Below are 20,054 nucleotides of genomic sequence, written 5' to 3' on the forward strand. Positions count from 1 at the left end.
ACTAATGTGTTCAACAAAGAATAGAAATTGTTCTTTTAATTGATTAAGTTGGAATTAAAATATATAAGTGTTTTCAACTTTGAACATTGTAGTAGTCTTTGATGTTATTGCAAGATAATAACTATAAAATTTAGCAATCAAAGTAAATGTGTAATATAATGTCTTATATTACTATTTTTATTTTTTAGGCTGTCTTCTTCTGGAACCTATTATATACCATCTAAATTGAACTATGAAGAACACATTAAATTTATAAAAGTAAGTTGTTAAATATTTTTGATAGTTTTATTTAATTTTAAATTAACCTAAGATTACTGCCATTAATGGTCTGTGGATCATTAATGACTGTAATCTATACTCTGATAAATTGATGTTTCATTTTTACAGATATTTTAAAAGTAAGAGTGAAAAAAAAGAGTGAATAGTTGTCTATCTTATAGTTGCCAAACTTATAAATTGTACCAATAAATTTGATTCTTCATTTTTCATTTATGTAGTGCAGGTTTTTCAAAATTAAAATTAGTTGAGAACTACTTCCAAACACCAATGTGTCCAGAGAGACTTTAGTCACTTTCAATCTTGTCCATTGAAAGAGACATTGCTGCAGGTCTTGATTTTTTCTCTCGAAGTTGATAAATTCAATCTGCTAAAAACAGGAGAGTAGTTTTGTAGATGAATTTCTGTACACTTATTGAATTTTCCAATTCATTGTAAAACTATTGTGTGTTTTACTGCCTATTTGTATATTAAAAATGTTCTCATTATTGTAGAACTCTATATTGTATTGTATAATATTGTATAGTATTGTAGAACTCTATAAATAATTCTATTCTCTACCTCTATCACACTTTTATTTAATGGGCCTCACAAATCCTATGACTGCTACTGATTTTCAGTGTCCATCTACTTTCCTCATTTTACCTTTGCTCTTTATTTGAATTTCCTCACACGATGACTGGACACATTTTTTTATAAATGACAAATTCCTTATAATTTTTCCCCTTCTTATTTTGTAGGAAACCGTATCACTGCAAAAGTGTGTGTGTATATATATATATATATAACTTTTCATAGGTCAAACTTGTGGATTCACTAAACTTGACACAAAATTTGACGGCACACCATTGCTCTAAATTTTGCTGTTTCATTTTCCGTAACACAATACAAAAACAAAACTTCACTTATCACACTCTCTAAGGTCATGTAGACACTTGGATGCCCCCATGACAATGCCCCCTGTCACATGGCTATCTCTATCAACCAGTTTTTGACAGAAAAAGGGGATTCCTGTGGTTCCCCAGGCCCCCTATTTGCCTGATCTCAGTCCGTGTGACTTTTTATTGTTTCCCAATATCAAAACCCTTCTGAAAGGACATCATCTTAGTACTGTTGATAACATCCAAAGGAACATAACTGCAGAGCTACTGGTGATTCCAGCTGAAGCCTTCCAACACTGCTACAAAAACTGGAAACAATGCCTCCACTGATGAAGGGGATAACATTAATTAATGTATAAAAATAAAATAAAATTGTTGCAAAAAACATTTGTCTCATTACTTTTCTGTCACACCACATATATATACATACACAAAAAATTTTTTGCTGGACTATCATGATTAAAGAGACAGCAAGACAGTAAAGTAGAATGCATGTCAATTCTGTAAAATACAGGATGTTTGACTACACTTATTATTTCATCTTACTTCATCAAATTAAAAATTTTATATATTAAAATATTTTATTAAAAGTAATTTTTATAATTGTAAAATATTATATACTTTCTAGAATTTACCTTCAACTCAGGATCCTGAAATATTTGGAATGCATCCCAATGTCAACATTTCAAAAGAATTAAGAGAAATGAAATGCCTTTTCAGTTCAATAATAGCATTACAGGGAAAAAAGAAAAAAATATCTGTTAAATTTACAGACTCACATTTAAGTGAAATTGTTTCAGATATTTTGGAGAAGGTAAAACACTTTTTAAAATTATTTTATTTATAAAAATTATTTTCTTAAGCTAAATAATTGAATTCCAAACAGCTTTAAATAGTATAATTTCAAGAGTACAAATAAAACTTTTTAGAAGTCTTTAATATTACTTTTCATTTAGTGTTTCATAAAAGCTTCCATTATTGGAATCTATATAAAATTGTTATATTTACATTAGTAAACAAATTTCAAAAGATAAGATTCTATCTCATGTGAGATGTAATTCATTTTGATTATGATTATAATTATGAAAAAATATATTTTACAAAAATTTTTATATATCATACACCAGACAATGTTAACCACTCTACAGTGATCGACGGATATACAGTCGACCCCCCTTCATAAGATCATAGATACGTTCCACTTTTTAGGAATCCAATTTCTTACGAGTCGTTCCAATCACAGCCCAACACGTGTGAAGTTTACGGACTACGGCTGATTGAAAGGTTTTCTTCCATAAAATTAATCGATTCTAGACTAATCCAACTCAACATTTCCAAAATATGTATATTTTTTTTGGAAATAATCCGTATAAACTACGCTATAAACAAAAAATTGTAGGATTACTTACCGAGTGTCACCATTCGACATTGCCATTGCTCAACATTGTTTTCGTCGCGGAACAGCTCAGCAAAGAGCGGCCGATTTCTAACAACTTATTTTTCTGTGAAAACTTCGTTGAACTTCGGAGACATCATTAATATAAATAATTTTAATCGCCGTTGAATAAGAAATGTTTCTTTCACAAGAAATGTATAAAATTACAGTACTGTATTAGACTTACGGTACCTAATTTACATACTGACAGACGATAGTTAGCGTAAAAATCTCCGTAGTGTGGCGCCATGCTAGACGGCGGAAATTATATATTTAATTATAATAAAGTTACAATAAGTTAATATATAATTATATATACTTAATATATACATATAATAATATATAATTATAATTAATATATAATAATTAATATATAATTACATATACAGTACCTAATTTATATATAATACTGTACAGATGATAGTAATCTCTCCGTAGTGTGGCGCTACGGATGGCGGGAAAGTAGTTCGGCTGCCCGATGACGTTTTACGTAATTATAGGAGTTTTTACGGATACTTTTTACGGATATTTTTTCGCAGTTTTATAGGAATCGTAATTATAGGGACTGTAATTATAGGGGGGTCTACTGTACCCGTCAAGGGCGATCACATGGCACTGGTGAATGACGGCTATATCTGCAAAAGAATTTTGTGGATATTGCCGAAAATTAGCTAAAAACTACCGTGAAAAAAATTCACATAATAAAGGAATTATGTGACAATAGAAAAAGATTTTTCTTTACTAGACATAAATGTTTAAAAACATTTTTCCAAAATGGTAACGAGAAAAACACATGGAAAATTTTTAAAGTATTTTCCTATGTTTATTCTCCACTACATCATGATAGCACCATAGCTGACTAACCCACTGTACAAAGGTTAATGACTCAACAAGAGTTAGTTTCTTTTCTGAATTATCTTTCCCTAAAAGAGAAGAAAACATTTTAAAAGATTTGACAGAATAAAATAGTAAGAAAACATATTCTTCAAATAGTGGTTGGTTACCAATACAAGTTATAAGTGCTTAATTTCTTTCATATCATCAAAAATGCCTACTCTCTCTTTCATTTTCAATTGACTTCTTTTCTTGTAGAGACCTAAGAATAATTTCAAAAAATGTTTTTCATTTCTTGCTTCTTTTCTATTCCTTCTTAAAACAATATCTTATTTCTCCAATTAGACTTTTTCTCTTCTGTCCATTGTTGATTATACAATTCAAGTCAAAATTATCTTGCAAGTGCCAACCACAAAGACAAGAAACAAGCTATGAGTAGTTTGTTTACTTAACTTAACATAAAATACAACATAACATAAAATAATGGTAAACATAAAAATTACAGATCATATAACTGTCACAATCACATATGACGTACATTGTTATTTATCAAACAGATAATTCTAATTTGAGTGCAAAAAAAGTAGGATTTGACAAATTAGTTGTTCATTGTCAAATTTAGATTTGTGCAGTTGCTATGTTTATACGAATATGAGATTTTTCTATAAAATTGTGTGTGGAAATAAAAGGAAATATCCTTGAGTCATCTAATATTTTATAAAATTCATATTTCAATATATTCAATTGCCATATTTGACATAAAACTGTCAAATATGGCAATCCTCCAAACCCAATCTCACTCTTGGATTGCATTGGTCCCACCCATTGTTTCTCATTGAAATTGCACTGATTCAGTAAATAAATGATAGTGTAAGTTATATATGATAATAGACTGTAGCCTTTTGAGCTTTGTTTTCTAATATAAATATCACATAATTTTATGTAAATTCTGAAGCTGAGTAGTATCCTAAAATTACCAAATAAAGAATTATATTGTCATTTAGATGGAAGGGAAACAGCAGTAACAAATTGTTGTAAACATGAAAGGATTCTTTATCAATTCACAGAGTGTATTACCTCTGCAGCTTGCAGTACCAGAATTGATAGTCTGATAGCTTGTACTTTTATAGCGTGAGGGGGCATTGCAGAGATATTTAAATAACAGTTAATTTACATATGAGAACCTTCTTCACACTTTGAAAAAGAGAATATAAAAGAACAAAACTAATTTACCATTGAACGGATTCAAACTGGAGACCTTTCGATTCATAGACTGAGATGATAATCGCTAAGCCATGGTGCTTGATGGTTGAAACAAACAGCAGCAATCTTAATGACTCTTAAAAGTATAATCATGATTTGTTTACAATTACTCTATTTTCTTAATTTTATTATTTTAAATGTTTTAAGAAAATGTTTATATTGTTAGATGGGATAATTGTCATTTTCAAATTTCTTAGCTACCTGAAGAATTTGATTTAAAGAAAGCTAAAATTCAATATCCAGTAAAGTATAATGAAAGTATGAATACAGTTTTGGTTCAAGAATTGGAAAGATACAATCAGTAAGTATTTTATTTTTATGTATTAGAATTTATTATGAGATTTTCCATTTTTTGTATAAAAATTATTGATTTGAAATAAAAATACACAATACTTATGAAGCATGAAAAGAACATCAGTTTGTTTCAGAATATTTTCACTCATTTGTAAGTAACAATTTAAAGAAAATTTAAAATAACTTTAAACTTTCTTTAAACTGTTTCTAAAAACATGAAATTTAACATTTAAGGAACTTTGCTCATAAATAGTTGTTAAATTTCATGTTCTTATTTTACTCTTGTATAGTTACATTTCTAAAAAACATATTGCAAAAATAAAAATAAATAATTATAATCATATTTTTAACTGAAAAAATAATTCAAATACTATTAACATTATTTAAGTATTCTTTAATTTTTAAGTTTGCGTTCTCTAATCTGTGCTAAAAGATCAAAATGACGGAATAGTTCCATATCATATGTGGGAACGAATAGTACAGAGACACACTCCATAATTACGTAGCAATTGTCCCAATTTATTGTTGCAATAAAGATTCTTGCAACTACAATGGTCTTAAAAATGGCAAGTATAATCAAGTCTACTAGATCGTTTTCTTTCTGTGGAGGGTAAGGGTCCTGCAAGAACAAATCTCCTGAGTTCTTTTCAGAAGTTGACTGTTTCAGGGCATTGTTGGGCAGTAATCCATAGCGAGAGACAAAGAGTTAGATGCAAAGTCGGGAATGCAGAGTATATTTCCACCAAGGAGGAAGTCTCACAATAGAAAGACAGGTAGAGAAGCTCTTTGTATCCTTGAAATTCCAATTTTTATAATTTTTTCAGGTCCCACATCTACCACTTCAATTGATCATTTTTGCTCATCTCCACTTTCTAATTGGTCATCACTTGTTACTAAGTGTAACAAACAAGATCAAAACCTAGATCGGGGGATGAGTCAAAATTGTCTGTCAATTCGATCCCAATCAAAGATGGCTGATCTTAGGACTTACATTATTCTATTGTTTAAATGTGAGAACTATTCTCTTTTTCTCATTCAGTTCAAACATGCTCTTTTATGGTCATCGAATTTCTATCTTTTAACATTAATAGTTTTATAAAATTATTTTATAAATTACCTTTTACATTTGAGGTTCTGGAAGTGTACCAGAACCACACATAAAATAGCTTAGAGTTTACATGTGATCCTTAAGAGTAGTGGTTTATGACATCATTTTGAAATTGTTTGTTTTTATAATGATATAATAAGAATCTCAAACATTAAAAATGTTGTTGTTCATTTTTTGTTTATTTACAGTAGAGCATTGATTATCCAAATCAATTGGGGACTGGGATTGTTCGGAAGATCGATGTTTCGGATAACCGATTATGTACAAAAATATATTAATTTATCCCATCTTGACATTTTTCTTTGTTGCGTGTCACTTTGCGTTGAATTTTCGTCAATGTTAAGCCTAACGAAGACTATTGTATCGTTAAAAATTATTTTTTTATTTTGTACGAACAAAATAAATATATTGAAAAATATAAAAACAATAAAAAATTATACTTCAGAAGTTAATTTAGTATCAAAAACGTAAAATATTTGAGTAGCCCAAGACATAGCCAAAGATTGCAGCGCCACAGCACTGGCAAAAATTTAAATTTGCCAACTGGAATTCTTTCAGATGATTGACTTTCGGATAATCGACGCTCTACTGTATTTTGATTTCCATTAATGTTTGCTTCATTTGTTTTCAATTTGAAAGTTTTGAAAATACATTTTAAAATTATTTATTATTTGTATAATGTAGGATTTAAAAAACTTCTATAACAAACCTTTATTCATGTACACATCAGCCAAAAATTATGGTTTATGGTGTTTTTCTATAATGTTCTCAATCAAATGTCATTTCTGACACACATTGCCTAATAAATCTGAACATGAATATCATAAAAAAAAACATGAAAGCATTTAAATTTCTCAAGTTGCTCTAACAAAGATAGTTTCAATAAATTTGTAGAGAAATTTGTAAAATTTCTATAATTTTGTGTGTAACAAGAGCAAAGGACAAATAACAGATTACCACAAAAAACATATTGCCTACATTTACTTTACAAGCCAAATTTTATAGATATAAAAGGAGTAGATGAGACCAATGTTCCCTCTAAGCTGTGCGGCCGTGCACTGCTCAAATTGTTGCCACGCACGAGAATTTATGTGCCGCGCAGGTGAGCATGCACACCGATTTGAATTGTTGTTTACTTATTTCTCACTCTGTCTGCAACATGATTATTGCTGCGTATATTTCGATTAAATACATTAAATCATTGACAAAAGATAATATTTCGTATAAAAGTATGTTTTAAAATGAATTTTAATTTCTACTTTATAATTAATTATTTTAATATTTATAGGAAAAAATAAGATTATATATATATATGCTCAGAAAAATGTTTTGCCCAGAATCTGAGAAGTATATGTTCCGCTCATCTACAAAAAAAATTAGAGGGAACATTGGATGAAACAGGTCCTGCAATCACAGAGAAAAACTCTCCTGGTAACATATTTTTTTATAACCCATTACAAGTCTTTGGCAGTAATGCTTTTTGCAATTGTTGCCTCTTTCTTCTCTAGGGAAAAATGTACATCACACATATTGTTATAGTACATTTGATATAAATTCACACAGTGTACTCTATCTCTAATTATAATTTATTGATATTTATTTTAATTTTAAAAACATTGTAGAATAATTTGAAATATTTTTTAATTTTATTTTTTAAATTTTATTTTGTAAATAATATATTTATATTTTTATTTATAGATTAGTAAATATTATTAAGACAAGTTTAAAAACATTCCAAGCAGCTATAAAAGGAACAGTTGTTCTATCTAAAAGTTTGGAAGACCTAGCTGGAAATATTTTGATAGGAAAAGTTCCAGAACTTTGGATATCTCATTCTTATCCTTCTATTAAACCTCTTGCTAGTTACATTATTGATTTATGTGAACGTCTTAATTTTTTCAAGGTACAAAAAACATATTTGTATATAAAATTAAATATTTTAAATTCATATTTTATTTTTAATTTTGATAATAACATAATGAAAACACTTTTAATTTTTACAGAAAATACTATTAATTCTTATGTGCTCATTTTAAAGCATTTTAGTTTATGTTAAAAACTGGAAGTTTATCAAATTTATTTATTTATTTTTTTAATGTGAACTTTTCACTTTAAATAATAATAATTAAAAAGATGTATTGTTTTAAATTTTTTAATGTAAGATTGTTTTTGAGTTTGTATATAGATAATTTTTATAAAAATTACATAACTAATTAGACCAAAAAGCATTTTTCTCTGCAATATGTGATAGTTTAAGGAAACCTTTTTTATATATTCAAATGAAATGATGCTCATACTGTGTCAGAGATATTCTTAAACTTTTGCTCATTTGTTGCAGAGAAAATTGCATTTAAAGATGGCAGGTATTTTTAGACATCTTATGTTTTTTCTTTTTTTTTTTAATTGAGTTCACTAATCTGAAATGACACCAAATCAGTAAGTACTGTATGGTATATACATAAAAATGACAAGAGATAAGTAAGAAAGTGAACAATGCACATTCAGAATGAAACAGCTAACAACTGGAATTTGAATAAGCAGTTAACTGTTTTTTCTTAAAGATATCCTTAATAAAAATAGCAAAATATGCACACAACTCCTTGGACACAAGAATATGAGCTGAACAGGGCCAACCATATTCCAAGGACAGAACTTCCAGCATTAGCCTGAAGCATTCAACTTCATAGATGTGACAATCGTAAATTATGTGCTTTACAGTTTCAACTTTACCCATTGCGCATGAACAGAAGGTAGTGCTGGCCAAATTACATGTCACTAGATAGCAATTAAAATTACCATGACCAGTTAGAATCTGATGAAAGGAATAGGAAAAATTCTTAATTGGATGCTCAAGAAAATCATAAACTGATGGGTAGAACATCTTGGTGACATTCCCTTTAGTCGAAGAAGTCCATGACTGGTTCCATGCAGAGATAAGACAATCATAAATTATCCTTGTCAGGACATTTCTAGAATAAGAATGTAAAGTCAGAGGTAAGTTTTCAACTTTAGAAGCATCTTTTGCTTCAGCATCTGCCATCTCATTTTCCATCACATCTACCAGATCTGGGACTTAGAAAAATTTAAAGCATTTTCAGACTTAAATGTACAGTTTCTTGAATATTTCTAATCTGACTACTTTGAGAGTCAATATTCATAAGAGAGATTAAAGCAGCTTTAGAGTCACTAAAAATTGAAATAAATTTGAATTGGTCAGGAAGTGTCAAAACTCCATCGAACTGCCTGATGTATTGCAGCTAATTCAGCATAATATATAGTGGTAGCCTGATTGTAACACTGCCTAAAAATATGCTGAGGATTATCATGTAGATGGGTATATACACATACACTTGAGCCAACACCAAGCTCAGACTTAGAACAGTCTGTGAAGATGTAAATATCACACTCAGAATAGCAGGCCCAGGAATAGGATCAAGAGACACATCAGTCAGGTTGAAGTCGGATGGATGCAAAGAGCAATTGTGAACAACCTGCTTGTGTGGGAATAAGTTGATACCAGTACTCCAAAAGAGATGATCATGGAAAGTGTTGATGCAACCTGTTAGACATCTTGTGTATACACACATATATATAATAAATATTTTTGTTAGTCTTGTGTATATGCATATGAAGTTGATGAATTGGAGATAAACAAATGTCAGGATTTATCTGATGTGGGGTGGATGGAAATGAGGCAGACATCTGCAGTTACAAAATATACTCATTTATTAATGCTAAATCTTACATTCTATAGAGTGTCTCATTAATTGTTGGAGCTGATCGGTAGTAGAATCAATGGCCCCGGGCAGTCAGTCAAGATGTTTCTATGAGTGTTGGGAAATCCAGTGATGAAATGTCAAGAAAACAAAACAATCCAAAGGCAGAATGGTAAAGTTAGGGTTGAAGAGTTTGTATGTAGAACACTGAAAACTTGTTGGATAACTCACAACATGGACAGAGGAAAATCTGCCTTTGTCCTTGAGATCAAGGCTTTTAAAGGATTCTTTCCTCAGCTCTCTAGCTTTCTGATGGGTGGTTTCTTGTAGCCAGATAGATAACAGACCAGTTTTGGTTACAATGGGTCAAATTTGACATCACGTTTTACACGATCAAGGGAAATTAATCATATTTTGAAACACCTGCTCATACTTAAGTATTGTTTTGAATTCTTGTACTCTGTGCTAGATCTCCTTTTAAGATTATTTAAAAGTATTTTTCCTTCTCGACTAATACTTTTGTTCTTTCCCAATTTTATTTCCCTTTTTTTTTTCAGGTTTTATGAGCATTAGCAGTTTATCAATCCACTGATTTGATTTGACACGTTTATCAAATTTTTAACACGTGAGCTTAAGTCTTACTTGGGCCTCACGTGTATATATATACAAGAACAAGACTATCTATTTATTATATATAAATATATATATAAATATATATATATATATATATGTATGTATGCATACACAATCTCAAAATNTACATTTGTGTATATATAATATATATATATATTATATATACACTTAATATTATATATAATATATATATAATATATATTATATATATATTATATATAATATTAAGTGTATATATAATATATATATATATTATATATACACAAATGTATGTGTGTGTGTGTGTACACATAAGTATTTCAAAAATTGTGTATGTGTATCTTCAAAATTCTTAATAGACAGCCTTTTCTTTTACAGGAATTCATTATGTAAAATATTTTTCATTTTATAGAAATTAATCTCAAAAATAATATTCTTATATTTTAATAATTACAGCAGATACAAATTAATTTATCTTATAATAAATGAGCTGATTAGAATTGAAAAATAATGTTTAGGTTATCTATAATAACATATTTAATTTACAACATATATTATGCTGTGAAGTTGCATTATATTGTTTTAGATGTATTTCCTTATAAATATTACAGAAATTTAAAAATAAATTATTCATTTTTATATTAAGAAACATTTTTTAAACTAAAATAACTAACATTTCAATATTAAAATGTTTGTTTTTAGATGTGGATAGATAAAGGAAAACCAAAAACATTTTGGTTATCAGGATTTTATTTCACACAAGCATTTTTAACAGGAACACTACAGAACCATGCCAGAAAATATACTATACCAATTGATTTATTAGCATTTGATTTTGAGGTAAGTATAAAATCTCTAGAATTAAGATAAACATTTATAGCTAATATAAATACCATAAGAATTAATACAGTATGTACAGTATGTAATCTTAATTTTTATATATATAAATGAAGATGTTTATTTGTTTATATGTTCACTATACACTTCTAGGCCATTTGACCAATTGCTACAAAACATGGCAGTTACATTCACATGCATCTAACTTAGATAATGTTGGTCATATCACCCCAGAACATAAATTGGATTTCTATAAATCAATTAATTTCTATCTGCATTTGAGTTGTCAATTTGCATGTAGTTCCATCTGTTGGCAAAAATTTAGAAAATAATAAATTAAATGTAATTTTTACAGAAAACAATATAATTTCGAAAAATATATATTATATTCACTTACTTACTGCAACAATGATACAGTGCGAAATAGATGCACTGTATCATTACTGAGACAGGTAGCATATAGCGCTTTCCTTCATGGTGTGGAAAGTGTTACCCTTCTGAAAGTCTATAGTAAGTATTTAAGTATTTAATTTTCCACATCTAACAACTTGGGAATTTCATTTCTGAATGGTATTTTCTTAATTCTAATAAGTGGATAAAACCACTGAACATTGGTAGTTAGTTAATTATGGGTTTGGGCATAGTCAACGGGCTGGCCATGTGGAGTTTTCTGGGTTTTCTTCACATTAGTAACACCTAAATAGGGTCTAGCTTCATGTAAAAGTCTTCCCGGGATGCATCCCCCTCAGTAGATCACTTACTTGTCATGTTGCTGTAACCAATTAAACCAAAATAATTCTAACGAGCTATTAATTATTGACATCATTACAATGCTGGGCTGTAACTTTTTGTTACATTGTTCTCAATCCTTTTAGTGGTGGTCTTGTCCCTGTATGTAATACTTTTCCTGTTAGCAATACAGTCATGTTGGTAATCTATCAAACTCTGTTTAGGGGAAAATTTTGAATTGAAGTAACGTGACTTTTGTTCCAAACCACATACAGTTAATTCTGGGCCTCCTGCCTTAAGCTTTCCCCATTTGACTTTCATCTATATATACTTCCCATGTAGTTTATACAATCTGTTGCCAAAATTTAAACACTTTGTTATCACATAAAAGCAATTATTCTCACATTTCTATAAGATGTTTTTTATTTAAGCAAGTCATATGAAGTCTTTCAGACATTAATTAAGGTTAGCACTTTGATCACATGTGGAGCCATAACAATGTATTGAACATGGATTACTTTTCAAATATTACTAGTAGACCAGTATTATCGTTTACCATCCTTTCTCCCAGGAGGAGGTCAATGACTACTTTTGGTCAAATTAGTTAGACCCCCTTCTGCTACAGTTTCTTCCTTCTATCTGTCCCACCGGAATGGTGCCATTCGAATAGGAAAATTGCATAATACAAGGTTAATGACCAGAACAAAATATGTTTTAAGTGGTTTTTGAATATGCTGAGTTTAAATATTTGCTCCATTTTTCATTAAATTTGATTGTTTGGCAGATTACTGTTTGATATTTAGTTGTGAATGATTCACTATCTTAGAACTGACATTAGGAAAAAATACATACAAAATCCAAATGACCTTGAAGGTCAAGGTCATATCTGAGGTCACCAATTGATTGGCCTCCTCGACACCCTACAACTTTTGTTTTATACCTTTTTCCAAAATAATGAGATCCAATTAAGTTATTTCAATGTCTCAAGATAAAAAATACACCCTGTATATATGCATTTGTGATATTAGTCTCTGCCATGACTACTGCCTGTTTCAGGTGAGAACAAGAAAACTGAAAAAAGTATAAAGGAATAAATGTAAAAATAATAAATCTAATTAAGTGAAAAATAGGAAAATGAGGCAAGCTATGCAAATGTTGCCCCAATTTATAATTGGAATAAAAAGCTTGCACCTTTAAAATTTACAACATCTTGTATATTTGAATATTTTATCATAAAAACAAAAATGTGCAAGACTAGAAAGGACTTTTAAGATTTAAAAGGGATTTACCAGGAAAATACAAGAGGACCATTGCTTAGCCATCTCATATTACTATGCAGTTGTGAGTCTACATTTTGGAAAAATGGATTGTTTTTCTTTCCAACATAAAGCAAAGAAAAAAGCAATATATAATATATCAAATTAAAGAGAAAAACAATTTATTTTTGAAAGAAAAGAAAAAGAAAACTGTTTTTCTCTTCAACTTACAGATATTTTTATAATCACAATTACAAAAGTTAATTACAGTATATCAATTGTGATGTGATTGTAAGAAATTATGAGGATATTGAATATCTTGTAATAAATGCTTTATGTACGTTATCAAAATACTATATATGAAGAAGATAATTCTTTTGAATTTCTTTTGGCTATATAATATGGTTTGGATTGAAATGAAGCAGTTAATATTCAAATAGAATTTGACAAAATTACTTTGCATTATTTGTAATGAAACTCAGTAAATTTCCCATATTATTACTCTGTAACTTTATAAATCAGTTACAGAACTAAAATTAAGATTTTATAATTGTGAAATAATTGGTTTTAGTCTCTTAGAAAGTTTTAAGTATTTTTAAAATATTTATCAATAGACTTATTCTGTTTAATTATTTAAAACCTAGTTCATTTGTTGTTATATTAATTTTTTAAACATAGCATTTTCCATCGGTTATTTATCTAATTTTTTTTTAAAAAACTTATTATATAAAATCAAGTAATTAAAATGGTAGCAGATAATAGGAAAATATATTTTTGTAAGGAATAGAAAACTATTAAGTTTGTAAACTAAGAAAAACTTAGAATAAAATCCTTGGATTCATAAATATATTTGATCTATTCAGTTGAAAACCACCATACAATAGTACATATTTTACATATTAAATTTTTTTAATTAATTAACTAATGTATTTTTAAAAACAGAGATTTCTTTAAAAAATTATTATTAGATAATACATAAATTATTATTATAATATAATTTATATAGAAAATATCTAACAATAGGTAATGGACTCAACTGAGATGTCATCATTTTCTACCGATGGTGCATATATAAATGGTTTGTTTTTAGATGGTGCCAGATGGGACAAAGAACAGTAAGCCAATTATTTTTGTAATATTTATTTGCAAGATAAATTTTAAATATTTCTTTAATAATTATATTACCTTACATTATTACATTATTTGAATAACTAATCGCAAAGCATTCTGGAATTTATTTGGCTTTTATGTGTAAAATCTTCAGAAACATTAATTACATATATCAAAATATTAAGGAATAATTAAAATTTGAAACATTGATTGCAATTGAAAAATTTTTATGCACAATATTTAGTATTTTGATGTTTAAATATAACAACATTTTAGAAATTTGAAATTCTTAATCAAGATTACAATATATAGAGATCTGATTTAGGACTTTACCATGAGAATTGATTGCAGCCAGGGGAGTGCAAGGAAGCAATTACACCCCTGCTACTAATATCCATTTTTTTTAGCAATTGAAATTTGCTTATATGTAAGTGAATAAGTAAACTAAAGCTAATCACCACATAAGTATAAATTTAAATCATAGAAGTCAGTTTTCAAATTTTTATTAATATAATAAAAATATGAATTTTTTCTTTCACATTCATGTGAATCTAATGACTTAAACCTGTGCGTGTAACTTGTTTCAGTTACTTGTGATTTGTATAATATATTTAATTGCTTTAAACCAATCACATGAAATAATATAAAGAACACATAATTTGTATATTTTTTGCATTTCAGAAATTTAGAAACGGCTTTCTAAATTTCTGGCTGCATTACTGATGAGAGTTATGGTTAAGTCTAAAAGTGAAAAAATTTATTATACAGAAGAACAGACAGAAACATTCCATGATAAATGACACTAAGCATTGTGGTTGGTCAATTTTATAAGTGAAGCATCCAATACCATGATGTTTTAAATACAAAAAAAAACTTTTAAAGAGAGATTAAAAAAAAAACACTTTTTCATTTTAGTTTTACAATAAAATGGTAAAAAATTCACTAGGTTACAAATTCTCTGGAATATTAAAATGATGTAAATATAAGCTGTAACATTTTAGGTGCTGAGTGTCACATGACTGCACTCTGGCATTTTAAACATTGTGGCTTCACATAAATTTAACTTTGAAATACATTCACTTACAATGCCAATAATGCCACAGTATTTTCTGCAGCAGAAAATATTGCATTTAGAATTCAATTCTTCAATAAAACGTATTTTGAGAAAAATGGCAATTACAACGTTATGGCATTGCACGTTTCAAGTATCAAATGATATGATGATCCATATAAGATTATTCAGTGACTGAGTATATACCACAGTTTGCTCTCAATATGTTTATGTTGCTACACAAATTATCATCAAGATGCTTAACTTTGATTTTCTGTATAAAGTTCTGACTGAATGATTACTTTACGTTATTCTAAATAATTTAACAAAATCAGTTTTTACAAACAGAGCATATCAAATTGTATCATTTGCAATTATTGTACAGTACATTTTTTTATATAAAGTTTTTAAAATTGTGTGTTTAATGCTGGAACATTGGCATACTGTTGTTTCCATTATGACAATTTCAAACATATTTTCAGTGCTGGTTTAATGGTAACTTGTACTAAGGCAAAACCAATTTTTGCTGCCTCTACTTTCAGAATGGTTGTTAATAGAGATTACTTCTAGTATTGCACTCTTGCATGAACTATTTATAAACATTTTTGAAGTACATTTACAGGACTTCACTATATTTGGTTTATTATTAATGTTTATTTTTTCTTCCTTTTGAACATTTTTGACCAGTTGTTTTCTACTTGAGTCATTAACCTCATCAACTATCCATATTTTTATCAATTAATTTAATAATCAGCCATTGTCTCAATTTTATTTATGATGATGAAAACAAAGACAAGAAGGGTAAGGGAGAAAAATACAGTACTAACTTTTATAACATCAATTGAAAATGATCCCTTTGAGCAACAAAATGCATTTCTATATTGTACTCAATTTTTTAGTGTAATTAAAAGAACATACACTATAAAATACTGTACATTCTTTTTCACGACCAACTTTATGCATCATATCATTGTATACATGTTGACAAAAATTATTCATAAATGCTGCTTCTATCAATTTCATTTTAAATTATATAAATGATATAATTATTGAAGATGAAAGAAAGTAATTAACAACTATAACTTTAATATATGTATAATATAATTATTCATGATGTAGTTATTTAAATTTATTGGAATTATCTTCTGTATTTCCAGTAATATTTTAACAGAACAACAGAATAAAATACTATATTATAATATGCCTGTTATTTGGTTAAAGCCTTGCATTAAGAAGGAAATCATTGAAGAAGGTCGATACAAGTAAGTCTTTTATATCATCTAACCTAAATTATTTTATATATCTGGATAGAGTTAATTTTCTTAATGTACAGTAGTGTATATTAAACTGCCAGATGGCTGAAGCAAAAAAGAGTCTGCCATTTAAGGATCTAGCTCAGTTCTCATTTCTTGGGTTTCTCTGAATAACTTTTAATTTGTCTTCTTTATTGGATTCAATAATTAGTTCTAAGGGAAGCTCTTAGTAATTAACTAATATTTAAAATTTTATATAGGACTCCACTCTATAAAACTGGCGAAAGACGTGGCACCCTTTCCACCACGGGTCATTCCACCAATTACGTCTTACCAATATTACTGCCTACGAGAAAACCCGCCCGACATTGGGTAAAGCGCGGAACAGCATTATTATGCCAATTAGATCACTAACCACCTTTTTATTTTGTATAAAAATAAAAAAATGTAAATAACAAATTTTTAAAGTTTTATGTAATTTATTAAAAATAAATAAATCAGAATATTTTCTATATGTGTACAAGTATAATTATGACTAATTTTTATTGCAATTTTCAAAAATTGTAGACCTATTGATATAAATCTCCACTGGCATCTGTCTGTTTTCTGTCTTTCTTTAATCTCGAGAATTGAGTTAGTGACATGAAAGCCGAGACCAGTATGGAAAGGTTACAAGAAACAGGACCTAATTAACTATATACAAACTTCATATGGAAACCGGAAGTCACATTATTTCAATTCAAACATTTTTCCCCTGAAAGCAATTGGATAACTGGCACAACTTTCTTGCTAACAGGAAAAGTATGATGTACAGGAGCAAGACACTATTAATTTCAGGTGGAGACCATGTATTTGAAATGAAATAAATTAAAAGTATGATTAAAAATTGCAATATTAGAAAAACGAGAAATTAATTTATTGTGACCATGTCACAATAAATAATTTCTCGTTTTTCTAATATGTTTTTCTTACTTAATCTTGAACTGAAAGTAAATCAATTATTTCCAAAGAGCGTCATCCCTTTAAAATTTCCTGCGAAATGCATTCCTATATTCTGGCCCAAGTGCGCGGTGTCAGACGGCAAAAACGGCTGCTGGTAGTAATACTTTATGGTGGATAGCAATATGGCATCCTCCGTTGCTCAGACCGGTTTGTTTCGAGGTCCATTATGTGGTTTTATGAATGAAAATTTAGAAGTTGTGAAAGCACAAGTTCGAGCACGCGATGTAACGTTTTTTCGAATGGTAGCCGGCATTCTAATTTTCTTCATGGCTACTTTGTCTGCAATATAATCCATATCATGGTTAAATTTTACAACTGGGATCCTTCTTTTGTCTTTAAAAACACATATTTTAAAATCGTAGATTTCGTTGTTACGATACTATCGATAGTACGGGGGCCGCCACCTTTCTTTCTTCCTAAATGCTTACAAACATCCCTTAGTAGCAGAGATGCAGAGTGACCACTATTAATGAACTCAGCCTAGAATGATAATTGGTGTAAGTGATTAGAAGGACGGCCAGATGACAGAGCGGTTAAGGTGGCCGTCTATCGCTCCGGGGGACCCGGGATCGAATCCGAACTAGTTCGAAAAATCCCCAGGAATTTTTCGAGGGGTTGGTCTGTCCTGATGTGTCGGGCCCCGCCCCTCATTACCCAGCCACCCCATTGTGGGCCTAGACGAACCCATAGTAAGCCTGCTAAAAAAAGGCCCTCTTAGTGCCCACAGGGCGGAAAGAGTTAATAAATAGAAAATGTCTTCAAAATTAATTTGTGTTTGCTATCAATCAAAAGTTGACTTCTGACACCACTGTCAGGACTGAGACTACCTGTGACTTTAGGCGCACATGAACCTTTCCGAGTAATGAAATAACATTAAGATAATCAATATTACAAAAAATACTAGCCCGGTTTCTCACACCAATACATTTTTTCGTAAAAGTTTTGTGCATTTTATTGTAAAATAATTTTTAAAATTTGAAGTAATAGGAAAACGATCATGTTTTTTTTTTTTTTTTTTTTTTGTTGTTAGTAAACAAAATATCGATTTATTGCAACATTTCACATTTTTAATTCATAAAAAATACAGAATAGAAATACAGAGTGACAGACATAAAGGCCGTTCGTCTTTTTCACATATAGCGTGATAAATACTGTAATATAATTTATAGTAAATATCATTACATTCGTAATTACATTTAGAATTTGTTTAACAATTCACAATAAAATTTTAAAATTGATGCAGGAATTGATAATTTCTTCATTAATTAAAAATCAAAAAGGGAAATTTCTGGTTCGTGCACTTCATTTTCAAATCGAATCTTCTTTTCACAGAAGAGATTTTTTTGAACACTTTACAGTTTCTTGCTCCGCACTTCTCACATTCAACAGACTCGAATATATCGAATACAAAGAATTTGCCATCTGCGAACAAATTTAAATACAACTATTTTAATAATTCTTTAAATATAATAAATAATCGAATACATTTAGCTGTAAAATTTTCATTATAAACTATTGGAAAGCTTGAGTTTTTTTTCAAATCGTTTTAAGTACGAAAAGTTATAAAATTTACTCCTGACAAGATAAGCTCCAGATGAAGAGTCGATGGAAAAATAATCATTTGTAAATAAATTTTGGCAAAAACTATTGTAATTTATTTGAATCCTTTAACAATTATTTAACGTTGCAAGTTTAATAAATAATTTTTTAATACTTCAATATTTGAAACAAGGTTGTAGAATACAGATAAATGCGGTTTTTTAATTCTTGGTGTTTTATTTTAGTTTCTTTTAATTTTTGTCATAACCTAATAAATTAATATTTCAAAAATTATCACATCAGTGAATGTGATTTTAACATAAGATTGGACTGAAATAATATATTCTTATTTTATTATAAAAACTAGCTTACCCTTCGCGCATTGCTGCGATCTCAGAAGAAAGGAAATTAAAGCAAACTCGTTATGATAAAATTAAATTTACATTTTATAATTTTTATTGAAACTTAACATTATTATTATTCATTTTTATTGGGAAAACATTTCGAAGTGTCGTTTCAATTCTATTTATTCATTGGAGAGCTTGTGGATACACGATATTTTTTTTTCCGTCTGGTGCGTACACGAATAAATCAGAAGATTTTCCGACGCGTTAGCTGGTCACATACAGTTGTCCACGCGAGAAACACGCATTCTCCAAATTTAACCCACACACTCGCAGCGATTGTCAGAAGTGCGATATTCCTCATTTTTATATATTTTTTAAAAATCCTTTATAATTTTGATTATTTAATTGCTCCTTCCTCTCTTCCCTGGCATGTTGTGAAATTTCTGATAGTTGGATAATAAACCGTTTTATTGTACTGTAATTTGTCTTTTTAAATTATTTTGAGTCGATA

The 20,054-nt window shown here is 28.9% G+C and overlaps 1 protein-coding gene across 1 annotated transcript in view; it reads left to right on the forward strand.

The window, feature by feature from the left end:
• LOC111633416 (dynein heavy chain 12, axonemal-like) overlaps positions 1 to 17,171 on the forward strand; it is a 172,523-nt gene extending 155,352 nt beyond the window's left edge. Inside the window, exons 58-65 of the mRNA XM_023377981.1 lie at positions 189 to 258; positions 1,786 to 1,971; positions 4,887 to 4,990; positions 7,790 to 7,994; positions 11,122 to 11,259; positions 14,265 to 14,356; positions 16,560 to 16,664; positions 16,916 to 17,171. Coding sequence (XP_023233749.1) covers positions 189 to 258; positions 1,786 to 1,971; positions 4,887 to 4,990; positions 7,790 to 7,994; positions 11,122 to 11,259; positions 14,265 to 14,356; positions 16,560 to 16,664; positions 16,916 to 17,069 — 1,054 coding nt within the window. The 3' untranslated portion in view covers positions 17,070 to 17,171. The remainder of the gene's footprint in view (positions 1 to 188; positions 259 to 1,785; positions 1,972 to 4,886; positions 4,991 to 7,789; positions 7,995 to 11,121; positions 11,260 to 14,264; positions 14,357 to 16,559; positions 16,665 to 16,915) is intronic.
• The last annotated feature ends 2,883 nt before the right edge of the window (positions 17,172 to 20,054 follow it).

The sequence above is a fragment of the Centruroides sculpturatus genome, unplaced genomic scaffold (genome assembly GCF_000671375.1).
Source record: "Centruroides sculpturatus isolate CEXI.00-Female unplaced genomic scaffold, Cexi_2.0 scaffold571, whole genome shotgun sequence".
In the NCBI taxonomy this organism is placed as follows: Eukaryota; Metazoa; Arthropoda; class Arachnida; order Scorpiones; family Buthidae; genus Centruroides; species Centruroides sculpturatus.